This window comes from Betta splendens, chromosome 15 (genome assembly GCF_900634795.4).
Source record: "Betta splendens chromosome 15, fBetSpl5.4, whole genome shotgun sequence".
NCBI lineage: Eukaryota > Metazoa > Chordata > Actinopteri > Anabantiformes > Osphronemidae > Betta > Betta splendens.
The window spans coordinates 8,302,184-8,315,319 of NC_040895.2; the positions used below are offsets into that span (position 1 = coordinate 8,302,184).

The following is a 13,136-nucleotide window of genomic DNA, read 5'->3' on the forward strand; positions in this document are numbered from 1 at the left end:
TTAACAAACTAGTTTAGCATAACTAATAAATATGACAGGAATAGACATTTTAATTCATCCACTCTAGAAAATTAGAACATAAATAGTTTAACCCACATTCTAAAGGGAAAAACGCTTCAAATACTTAACTATTGTGGGGTTTTTTTTGCAATCGGGTGTTGAGTGACTTACACAAATACTTACAAAAACTGTTCCATAGATGAATCGAACAGTTTGCGTCACCTTTGTGCACACTCTTTGAACATCTGAACACACTAAAGTGATTCAGCTTGAGTTCAGCCAGAGATCAGGAAGGAATTCCTGCTGCTTTGAGAAGGCAGAAAGCAGGCACGGCTCTGGTGTGGAGAGACACACTGGATGGGGGCTTTATTAAATAGAGTAAAATAAACAGAGGGAGCTGTTGCAACACATTTTGCCAAAGCTACAACCCACAGGAATCCTGCAGGAAAGGAATACTCACAATGTGATGCTTTTTTAATCCAACCTCAAACCTTTTCTAAGGGTGTAGACTAAACAAAGTACCACTCAGTAAACCATGATTTTCACATTGGAACAACACAATGAATCTCATGACAAATTGCTCTTACAGTTGAATTGCAGGCGGTAGCTAATGTTGATTTTTGACAGAAACTGCTTAAAATCATGAAACAAAAACCTTTGCTAAAGTCAAAGTCAGCAATATCAAGCGAGTGGCAGAATAAGTCAACCTATCCTTAAAGGTAGGGAGGGTGTCTAGATAGGCGCTGGCATAGGACTATAACTAGTTAGGTTTTCTACATACATAACTTTAAGAAGCAGGCCAATGCTCGGAGATGGAAGTGTTTTGCTGGGATATTATGGTACATGTAAGATCGGTTGGAGCTTGATGATGACCTGTCTTGCTAATTCCGGTCACAGGTGTGGCTGCAGCACTTTGCATCAAATTTACATACACTATACATGAGGATAGATCAGATTTAACAGAATGTAGTCACCATGTGTGCCTTTTGTCCTCATCTTGAATGACAACCCCCTGCACAGACATATACTGTATAAATAAATGCATGAATACGCTGAAATGAATAATAACTGCCTTGCTACACCAATTTTTATAGATTTCTAGAATTGCCACTGGGTCTAAGTATAAAATCATTTTTACGGAGTTGCTTCATTTTTGCTGTTTCTCATCAGAATTCTGAGCCATTGCTCACATCTGTGACACAGATGAGCATAATAAATGACAGGACATAACGAATGATATGGGCAGACAAATGGATGGATGGTTGGATTGAAAGGTTTGAAAGAACCCACACAAACCACGACACTATATGATGTTTTTATGTTCTGGGCAGGCATGCCATCAAAGACAGCACTAAGTGATAACAGCACAGACTCACTGACAGTGCTGGGCAATTGCACAATTATTTTTCTCTCTATTGACTGTAGATGCATTTAGCAAAACATGTTAACACATCGGTGCTAATATTGATCTGGGGTATTTCTACACAGAACATTCTGTATTATTTCCTTCTGTGAAAGAATTCCAAAACATTTTGGTGATTTCTTTAGATGCACATTGTCAAAAGCCTTTTCCAAGGTTATGAATAAGAGATGTTGTTATTCTCTGTACTAGCATGTGTGGTAAATGAGTTAAACATTAAATAATGTAGTCGCTTGTACAGTAAATTCAGTATACAGTACACAGAGCTTCTATAAGAAACTTGCTGTTATTGCGCTGGATAAATTGTGTGTTTAACAGACCTGATGATTTAATCCCTTCACAGACGTCACCCAATCAGTCACTAAATTCATCAAAGGAATTTCAGACACTGACCTAAGAACACATGTAACAACAGTTGCTGTAATTAAGGTTCCTACAGCCTCTGGGTGTGCATGCGTAATAATTTCACTTATTTGTCTGGAAAAGATTGCTAGCTGCAGTTATGTTGCTATGATGATAAGTGGAACATGAAAAACATTTGTATCAAGCCAGTAACAGATTAGAAAGTGCATGTCTTTTTGCAGGTGACCAGTACAGCCACTGACTTAATCTTTTTGTTCTGTAGTCATGACAATAACATTTGCCTACGCAGTCTTACACAAATAGATCCTCCTCTGTTTGGAATACAGCCTACAGAATAAACGATTTACTCAGAATAGTCAGCCAAGTCTTATTTTTATTTGCTGTTCACCAGATGAGGTGAGGTTGTCTGCTTAACACATTTAAACAACAACGTGTCCACCGTGAATTATGATATGTCACAAAATCAAATCACCCTCAAATAAAACAAGGACAAGAAGAACCAGTCCAGATAATGTAGCATATTGTTTTAGTGCAACAAACCAGACAAGTTTTAATTAGGAAAAATAAGTAAGAGAAGTGTTAGAATGAAGTATAACTTGCATAATTTACTTCACATATTGTGTTACATTAGTAATAGAAGTGGTTTTAGAAGTGGAGCACAGTTTGAAGATCTTTTTCACTAAATTCCAAATGAAAAGTTACACTTCTGAGTTGGAAGCTTTCTCACCAGCTGGAGCTATAAAGAAAACGAGTTTGAACCCATCTCTCATAATAAAGATCTGGAAAAGCTATCGTAGACAAGACATGCTGTAAGAGGAATATTCCTACAAGATCTTTGACACATTTAACTAATCTGTATGCCAGGCTTCTATGGGTTATTGATAGATCACACCTTTTATCCGAAAAACTGTAAGGCGACAGCCATGATCAATAGTTTTTCATTTTTTCTATTAATATATAAAATGAAAAATGGTTTTGATGCTGCAAGATTGACATCTAGTGGTTCGGTTTGAAAAGTACGGATGGAAAACTACAATGATTGCTTTACTCAAGCTACATCTTTGTTTGCAGTTGCAGTATGATAGTAACAGATACTTTGTTCTGCTTAGTGGGATTTCTAGACTCTGCTGTAATAATAAGATGACAAGATGACGCGGAATGTAGGTTTAATCAGGGCAGATACAGAAAAAATACAAACAGTTAGTAAAAATATATTAGATATTTAAAACTGGTCATAACACTAGGAGTATTGTTGAATTCCTAACTAATGACCTAGCAGCAAATGAACTGATTAAAGGTCCTTAATTTGTTTTCAGTATGAGACATCTTGTGAATACAAAGGGATAAATTTTCAACCATAATACCTTTTGTACATTTTACACTTTTGTGCTACTTTATATACTTATCTACTCATATTTCATTATGCATAAATAGAAATAGAAACAGCTTCCACCTACACTGGCACATATACTAAATATATTTATGGAAATATTTTGACTCAAATGCAATGATTGAATTGTTACAATAAACTGACTATTAATTAAACTATAGAAATAAACTAACTGTTTTTGTTAAAAAAGTATTTTTTTTCTCAGAAATTTGGATTAGGATCAGAGTAAGACTTGGATGGAATTTATTTTCCACTCTTGGATAATATTAGCGGTTTTAGGAGCAGATGGGTCTTGGACCAGAGCAGAGCTAACACAACAGATGACAGACGATGGTCTCTGGAACCAGCCTCTCACATATGACAGCCAGACTTACTGGTCTGACTTGGCTTATCCTGTGAGACACTGTTTCCTACCAGGAGCAATGGCAGGTGCTCAGAAATAAAATCTCAGTGTAATGCATCTAAAAAAACAGCACAGCAATTATTTACCTTTATTTGCCTTTTTACATATAATATAGATTAATGATGGGAGCGGTTTTAAAAATAGCAATTGTATTTTAATAGAGTATTAACAGAAAGGCATTTTATTATTACTACTACTAAACTACGGCAATTACCTGTTAGATCACCATGCACCTGCATTCTACACCCTTGAAATGGAAACAAAAACTCACAAGATAGAAGAATTAAATACACATTTAAAAAAAAATATTGTAATAATTGTAATGTTAAAAAACATTTATTTTATTTTACACAACTCCTTTGTTTCGTTTGAGTAGCAATACACTACACTGTTCCCGGCGTTACAAACCTACCACCTCAAACAGTGAGCGGTTGAACCGCTGGCGACAACCTATCGTGGCTCCCCAGTGCGTTGACTGACTTGCCTGACAAACCAATCACAAGACAGTTTCACTTTCTGGACAGCCAATCGTTTAATTTACGGTGCACTCACGGTAGGTTGAGATGCGATTGAGGGGTCCATAGCAATTTGACAGCTTCACAGGTGAGACAACCGTCCAGAGGCGTTCATTTTACATTTCAGTGTTTTCCGGAGCACATCTCACTGTGAGCCTGGGGTTACCACAGTCAAAAAACAACCAATCGAAGTCTAATCATTCCGGCAGCATGAGTAAAATGAAAAAGGACTGGAAGACTGAGAAAGGTAAGGCTTTCCAGGGGGGGGGGGGGATGAGGCTACGTTCATCTCTATGGCAGACAGCATGCATCCAAACCATGCCAGGAGACTGACAGGCACTCCTTCAGCCTTTTCACCGTCTGGGCTTCTTAGTAAGCCCATAAGGCGCCCGTGCAGCTGTCACAGCGACTCTGTTTAGCAGCAGTAAAATGCATGTTGGACATTCGCACCAGCACAGTGCTCCTCGTATCTCCCGCTGGTTAGCTCACAGTGAAGGGGCTCACTGACGTCCTCGCCGAGTCCGTCTTTCGCTGGTGAAGTGGCGTTAACGCGCGCTGTTCGCCGCCGTCCACCTGTGTGATAACGTTCCACGCACCCGGCAGCGAGTCAGCTCTCAGAGTTGCAGCGCAGCCTCTTTCGAACTAAATATTGGTCCGAGCTGGCCACACAGCAGTCACACCGCCAGACCAACAAAGACCTTTTAGATCAGTGCAAGGTTTGAAAACTACTATGCTGAATAGGATGCTTGTGTTGTGAACAAATATGTCACACTTAATCATAGTTAGGATGTTATTCGTATTGTATGAGACAGTCGAGCTTTGGCAAATACAGGACAGATGTAATAATTCTGTTTATTTAGCGATGACTGAGTTTCTTTATGTTTAACAGGGCCTTTACAGTTTAATAACTTAGTAACGGAAGCAGCAATAGCGTAAATTGTACTCCCCATTATTATCGGATAATTATTATAAACTGTACTCCCCATCATGTTACACTGGTTGGCAAATATTAAGGTTCAGACTGGCCATTATCTGTATTCAGAAAGGGCCTTTCTTTAAATAATAACTTATTCACAATCATATTTTAGATTCGTGGTCATGTATTATTTAAATGAATGGAGAATTTTGTTTTTGCAGTTCATTCAGTGTCTTATTATCAAGCTTTTCTTTTAATAATGACTTTTCAAAGAAAAGGTGATTGTTAATCTAAGCCATTCATTCTTACCTCTAGGTAGCGACGTAAAACGAAGATCAAAGTAAATGAGACTTTATATTCAGAGCATATGGCCCCTTTGGCTCAAATTGATGTAAGAGAAGATAAAAGCAAGTCCAAATGTGAAAGAAATCTTAAATCGTGAGGAATTCATTGTGATTTGTTTTAAAGTAGTGATTTTGCCCGGGGCTAGTTTGTAGGTTAAAACTGTAATATGTTTTGTCACCAAAGATACGTTATTGCAAGACATGTTAGCACCTGGTTTGGCAAAAACGAAACCATTATTCAAAGGAGAAGAACATGTAGAAACTTAGAACAAATGCACTCGACAAGACATATAGAAACAGCAGTTTATCACTTTACAGAGATTTTGGATCAGAGTTTTTACTTTAAAGGTTCCATTACTTGTTAACAGTCAAACTTGTCTCCGGGAACATATCCATGTGTAGACATATTTATTAAGGTATGTTTTAAGCCCAATATGTTCTTACAACAGTTAAGCTGAACTTTAGAATTCTTCACTGAATAAAGGCTCAGCGAAGTGACAAAGCGCTTAAAGTCTAGTGCAGAGAGCTTTGCCGTGTTCAAAATACAGGATCACCTCTAAACTGTCTTTTTATTCATCCATGTAGAATAAAAGCAGGCTTGGAAATGACAAGCAGACAAAAAGGGAGAGGCGAATACATAAGAGCTATATTGGATATTGTCCACAGCAGAAATCCCTTCAACGTAAGATTTGCTTTATGTGGGACAGTGCTAAAAGATAACCCAGGGAACATTATATTTCTTACTAAAACACAGACAGCCCATGGTGGCTCAGTACTCTAGACCCTAAAACACAGGCAAACATCATGAATCATGGTCCCTTTTAAAATATAGCTACTATTAAAAGGCCTACACCTCAATATTTTGCTGTAAGATGAGCTCATAAAAAGCTCATATTTCTTTCTCTGTTGGCTCGCATTACCTCTACAGAGGATAGGTTTAATTGACCAAAGTCTGAGCTTTGTGCCCCCTGCTGTGTTGATTTAGTTAAGATTCAGGGTAAGGCACAAAATTTGGATAAAACTTGTTTTGTAGAACAGGTGCTGTTCTACAAAACTGGTGGAGAAACAGCAGCAAGTTGAGGACACAAGCTGTGAGGACTACAAAGTGAAAATGTGTGATAATTTGAAAGATGGAATCTAAAAATACAGCGGCAAAGCAATGGACCTTTATCAAGACGCATCAACAGGTTACAGTGCAGCTTGGGCGACATCATGCAGTATTTCTCAGCTAGGAGACATGGATGTACAAGAGCATGCAGCCAGTTTCACTAATTATCACACAGGAAAACCAGGGGAGAGTGAAGGAGTGAAGCGGGCTGTTGGTGAGGTGCTGATTGGATTGAAACGCAGAGCTGCTTTGAATGTCGCTCAGTCACCTTATGCGCGTTCAAACGTCTTGGATGACAAGCAGCTATCCCGCTGACGAAAGTTTGAGCAAGACTCCAGTCCCCACCAGGGGAGATCCTGCACTTTGACAAATAAGATGAAAAGAGGCTTTTAATATGTGAAGCAGGATCACATTAATAAAACTGACTTAATTGAGTACTACATTTTTAATGAAAAATGTAAATGTGGACCATGGGTCGGTCAGAAAGGACCTGAAATGGGAGGGATGCAGCAGAGAAATGGAAAAAGTATGTGGTTTGAAGCCAAAACTTGCCTTAAAGCAAGAAATGCAGGTATTGCTCATATGGATAAAGTATGTGTGAAAGGTTTTATTGAAACCTATTCTTACTACCAATCTGTACTTTTTACATGTAATAACACTGATCTTCTATAATGTACGGTTTCTTTCTTTCACAGAGCGACTTCTCCGTCTAGATTGGGAAGAGAGACGTAAGGAGTATCGCTGTCAAGATTATATACCACTGGACAAGATTCCAACCTGGAGAGAGGAAAACAGATGTAAGCGACACAGCTTAGCTTGTTATCTCATGCTGAATGTCTAAAGTTGGGTATGACAAATAAACTCCTACGTTTATACAGCCTAACTAATAAATAGGTATACAGCATTAACAGTATCATTATACACAGTTTTATGATTTGTTTTATTCGTCCTTTTATTAGTCAGAGACGGGTCATTTCAGGTGCATCTTAAATAGATGCAGATTCTCCTTTTTGCAAAAAAAAACCCAACATTTACAAAAGGAGGTAATGTGATATAAAAAGAGAATCAATGCTTGTTACTCCAAAATTACGCCACTAAGAACTCGTGAAAACGTTGGACATTGTAGAATGGTGTTTTAAAAAAGGGTGTATGGACACAGGTGCTGCTGGTCAACTGGCCATGTGTGGACTCTATGTCACAATACATTTACTGCTTGAATTCTCAGAGAAAAATATATCTTATTCTAAGATATCTTATTCCATAAGCTTATGATTAAACTCGTTCACCTTGTGTAGGTTCCTGCAGAACTTGTTTGGAGCATAAGGGTCACCACACATAAACAAAAGTTTTTTTATGTTTGCACAAAAATAAATACTTGTGTAATAAATTAAATTTACATATTAATTTTTTAATTTAATCTAACTAAGTGCCTTCTAACACTTATCAAAATTTATTTATTTTAATTATAATTGTATTATAATTTAATATTTACTTATCAAATAATTTGATTTACATTGTTTAATTGTTGAGACATCCAAAATATTGCAGCAGTCCATAATTAAACATGTATTTTATATTTCAGCCAATGACGACGGGAGCGAGCTGACAGGTGGTGGTGGGATCAGTGATAAGGTGTCTCTCCATAAAGGCGATATTACTCTCTTGGAGGTGGATGCCATAGTCAACGCAGGTAAGGAGCCTATTGACCTGTGCAAGCTGTCCCTCAGCTCAGCTGTTAAACGGCCCTCGGTTGCCCTCTGCTGTTAAAATTCAGGAAGTGTTGCTTCTTCAGCAATTGCACAAGCGAGGATAGTGCTTGTTTAAAATTAACACCAGCTTATTAGTTCTACTTCTTGCCAATTTCCCAATAGACGGATATTGTTGATAAGACTTTATTACTTTGCTTAGAATCCCAGCTCTCTCTGTTGCTGCTTGCCAAGATTAGTGGAAACTGTTCATAGATCTGTTCTGGTGAGTAAAAGAGAGGAGAGTGGCAGAGTTGGATTTGTGCTACCGTTATGTAATTTTCTGCAGTCTGCTCACAGCCTACACATGAAGATGCTAAAAAATGCTTCTCTGTACCTGGTGCTTCTGCGACTGATGCGGGCCTACGGCGCTGCTGTTTCTGCAATTACCTTTTGTAGCTGTTCAATGCAGGATGTTGTGTGCAGCATTCGTAAACACACACACACACACACACACACACACACACACACACACCACACACACACACACACACACACACACACACACACACACACACACACACACACACACACACACACACACACACACAGGCATTACAGTCTATCAAGCAGTGTACACCTTGTGTGAAAATAATATTCTTTAATTTATGCAAGATTAATAGATGTGAAAAACAGAGTGCTCTGTTGGCTCGGCTAATGAATTTAATCTAGTATGTAAATAGTGCTGACGACAGGGGGACTTGCCATTCTAAATCATCTAAATCATTATCTGCATCTTGCAAAAGACAAAGAGTTGGTCTACACCTGACACACACCTAAATGTCATGGCAATTGTCTTTGTTTTTGACCTTTGCAAATGTGGCACTTGTTATAAAATTCAAGCAGTTTGTTATTTGTGCAAAAGTTTTGAGTTTAATTCAAGGTTTGATTTCAAGAAGATCATTGTTTTTAGAAATGGGTCTGAATGGGCCTGATGTGGCTCATGACCAAATTTCCTTGAGTAGCACTGTTCCAAGCTGCATGTAAACAAATATGGCAGATTTTGGGGAAAGTAGACTGATAAGATCTTGTGCTAGTTTAAATTCTTGCCTTTCATGTCTCTCCTGCTTTTCAACCTCCAGCCTGCAGTACATCCATTAGGTTATGCTGTTTTTCATCTTGCCCTGGCACCAGGAGCCTGCTGTGTATGAAGTCTGGCACCCATTGAGCACCGAGAAAGTATTCATCTAAGTCTAATAAACTGTCACAATGTCTTATCCCCAAAACCTCAAGGGTGAGCAGGGACACTTGTTATGCATAATGTAAGTAAATGTTGGTTTATAGAATGTGCAGAACCCTTGACGTTCAGCTGTGTGTGGTCAGTGTGGGCCTGAAGGTTGTTGGTTTAATGCTGAACTGTCCTAGCTGCTTACAGAGTAAAGACAGCGTGGTTCTGTAGGTTGTACAAGCACAACGCATGTTGTACAGCATTTACTGTATAACATAAAAAGTCTCTGTCTCTGCTTATTTGCATCTAATTTGCTGTTAAATCTAAGCACACTAGTTTTCTGTGTGTGTGTGTGTATGCATGCACGGATACTATAGAAACTTGTATGCCCAGTTCTTCTTTTATGGTGGTTGCTTTTAGCCTTTAGAATATGTCGAGGAGCTTTATGTTCGCCATTACAGTTTAATTATTAGGCGCAATGAGCTATTAATTTTTCCTTAACTCTCATCTGCTGGAGGCTGGACAGGACGTGCTCAAACTGTCACCCGGATGAAAGCCCAGAGAGACTAGAGCGGGAGGGACTGAGACGACTGTGAAGAGTGCAGGGGTGGAGGCCAACATGGCCCTGTCGTGGCGAGGCGGCATGGGCTGCATCATCCACCCTCAGCAGATGGCCCGTTTCAGCCTTCTGCAGTAGAGCCACCACTATGCATAATGTGGTCAGACCCTCGCTAGTCTAACCCGTTTTCAGTAGCAGGAAGTGACGGGTAGGTGTGTATGGCACAGTCCCTTCTGGTGGATCAGAGTTCATGCTCATCACGCTGTCTCATCTAAATTGTAGGGGTGCAGACTCCTTCATAAAGGCTCTGCATGTCTCTCTGGCCAGATTCTTGTACACAGTGCCTTGTTTTCCCTTTGTAACGTCTGATGTACATTCAGTACGTGAGCAATTATACTGTGCTCTTCTGTAATTTTGACAAATACCCTGCAATTGTGCTGATTACTAATTCATCGACTGTAGCAGCCCATGTCTTTGGCATGTGTCTCCGGCTTGGCATCAGACAATGACAGATAGCAAGAGGAGACTATGGCAGTTAATAAGCGATGTTTCACAGAAAATTGCCAGTTGCACTAAAAGTTGAAAGGATGTTCAAACTTGGGTTTAATTTTAATGCGTGCCATTACTTTTGCTCTTACTTGGCAAACGCAGGACACTGCGTCATGCGTGTCTCACCGTGACTCTCCGATCAGAATGAGGTCATAAAGATAACGACGCCAAGTAGAGAGGACTTCTTTTATCATGATGACTGTGGTAATTATGCACAGGGGGTGACTCCTAATCCATTACCCGCTGTAAACCTTTCCTATCTTACTGTATTAGATCATTTTTATGGGAGCCAATTTCGTGTACACAGGGAATCTGATTATGAATAAAATAAAGGACCTGGAGGGCTTCAGATGAGTGCGGGGATGGCAATTGGTATTCAGTTGTCTGGACTCACTCATACTGCAGTCATCAGAGGTTTGATGACGGCGGTGACACTTAGAGGGCAGAATCCGAGGATCCAGTGGAGATTGACTTTTAGAAGTTTGCAGAGGTGCAGGGAATTCAAACAGTACTTGTCTGCAGTGTTCTACACGGGTTCTATTATTTGTATTGATATATCATCTAAAATTGTTCATGCATTACAAAAACATTAGCCGGATTCTCAGAGGGGTCCATTCTGGGGGAGTTCTGGTACCCTCTACGTCTACCCCCCAGCTTATTGACAACTTCAATAGTTGTGACAGCTCAGCAGCAGAGAAGGATAATAGTGCGTAATGTCCAGAGAATATTATGTGCTTCTCTGAGTTACAAGCCCTAATGGAGAGCACTGTCTTATTTATTAGGGAATGACTCTTTGAGTGCTCTGGTAATATTTTAGGCCTCCCAGAGAAAAGATGTGGCATTTTTATTCTTTTGCTGAGCTCTTGGTCTATAGACAGACACTAAAAGACAGTCTTCATTGTCACCCGCCCCACGTTTAGGTTGCCTTTAAAGGTCTAGCTGTAATATATGACGCCATATTCTCTTTTCTGCTTGGTGGGAGCCAATACTCTTGTGGAATTGATTTGCTGTCTAAATCCTGATTTTACTGCCTCTATTGAAAGTGGTGGAACTCAAGAGGTTCTGTCTTTAGCTGCTGTTCCTGAATATGTTGAGGAACCAGATGGTGTAATACTGCGCCGAAGAAGAAGTATGAAATTTATCAAATCCCTTTTTCCTTTTTCCTTTCGTGATTGAAGCTGAAGCGCGTTTTGGCCTCCTTCTGTTACAGCTCTCGTCAGTGTGGACTCGTCGTTGGGTTTTTCTGTCAGGCCATGGCTGTGCAGCACAACACACTTCCCCCCAGGAGCGTGTGGCTCAATAGATCTGTGTGTCTCTCTGCAGAATCACACTCTGTGCCATAACCCCGCCGAGTGATGCAGCCATGCTCCCAGCTATATGACTGCAATTTAGGCTCTGTCACTCCCTCTCCCGCCTGTTTGACTATATGCAAGTGCACACCGACACTTGCACACAACACAACGCATTATCCGTGGCTGGACTGGTGACTTCTTGAGCAAACTTGTGATCGTTCCACTGCGACATAAAGAATGAAAATCAATGCTGGCGGCTGAGAGAACTCGCTGCTCTGTTGAGCAGTGATATCACTCCAGCGAGTGTGTTGCATTGGATCTCGCACTAAAAGGTCCAGTTAATCATGTTCTCAGAGAGATGCAGCTGCAGGGAAGGTTTTTCCCTTCCGTCACATTGTAAATGTGAACCGCGGTGGCAGAGCAGCTGGCGAACTTCTCCTTTTGTCTCGTTTCAGCGCGATTTCTTTCATCCATGTGATTAGATCATTAGAAGTGTTTAGTCAACATCAGTGTTGTACTGTAGATCGGTCTATGTGGCCTGATTAGTGTCAGGATGGCCAAGTAGAAATAATATTCACAAGGCGTAGCTAATGGAAATTAATGAGAGACTCTTTGCCGTTGGTGTATAACTGGCCAGCACTTAGAGAAATGTCTCCCATTGCTTGGATGGCTAATGGTCTATGACTCTGTTGAGTGTTTTGGACAATGAGCCTTTCTTTTCTTTCCCAGTAACACTGTTTGCTTCCTAGCCAACAATCTGTCCGTCTCTCTTTCTCACAAGCACAAACACACATTTGAAAGGATTACATTCACACTGACACAGAGAAATTTTAAAATTAAAGATTGACAATGTGTCTTTAGAGGCAGTTTCCATTCAGATCAAGTCTATATTTGTCTTCCCAAAGGGAAAGAGAACCTAAGCTGTTGTTGTCAAGGTCAGAGTCGCCCAGTGCATCCTTGTTTTTCTCCCGCGCTTTCCTTCCTCTTCCCTGTGTTTCATCACCTCCTCCCTGCCTTGGAACAAACGTTAGAAAACACCCTGCCTTGTGCTGCACACTCCAGATCCCATCCATCAAGGTTTGTGAGTCACTGAGTAGGAATTCAGATGGTAAGGTGGGGAAAACGGTCCCTCAACACTTTCTCTTCCTTCATCCCACACAGGTTGAATATAAAAATGTTGTGTAGCATTGTCAGACTAGGAAAGGTGCCTTTTTAAAGGTAACACAGTAGACCACCAGCTGACGCTAGTGTTTCCTTCCACCTGTAGGGGACACTGTGGCTCCACCTAAATATCACCCCCATCTCTGATAGCTGAGTTACAGTGTGTTGGCTGATGGAGGCTGCTTGTGCATTTCTGATGGTTA

The 13,136-nt window shown here is 40.1% G+C and overlaps 1 protein-coding gene across 7 annotated transcripts in view; it reads left to right on the top strand.

The window, feature by feature from the left end:
- The first annotated feature begins 4,131 nt into the window (after positions 1–4,131).
- Positions 4,132–13,136, top strand: part of macrod2 (mono-ADP ribosylhydrolase 2) — a 292,993-nt gene continuing 283,988 nt past the window's right edge. For 5 of the 7 annotated variants that reach the window (XM_055502341.1, XM_029175393.3, XM_029175394.2 and 2 more), the window contains exons 1-3: positions 4,133–4,338; positions 7,155–7,256; positions 8,042–8,149. In XM_055502341.1, coding sequence (XP_055358316.1) covers positions 4,302–4,338; positions 7,155–7,256; positions 8,042–8,149 — 247 coding nt within the window. In that variant the 5' untranslated portion in view covers positions 4,133–4,301. Of the gene's footprint in view, positions 4,339–7,154; positions 7,257–8,041; positions 8,150–13,136 lie in introns of all 7 variants that reach the window. The other 2 variants (XM_055502342.1, XM_029175396.2) reach the window with 1 other exon arrangement.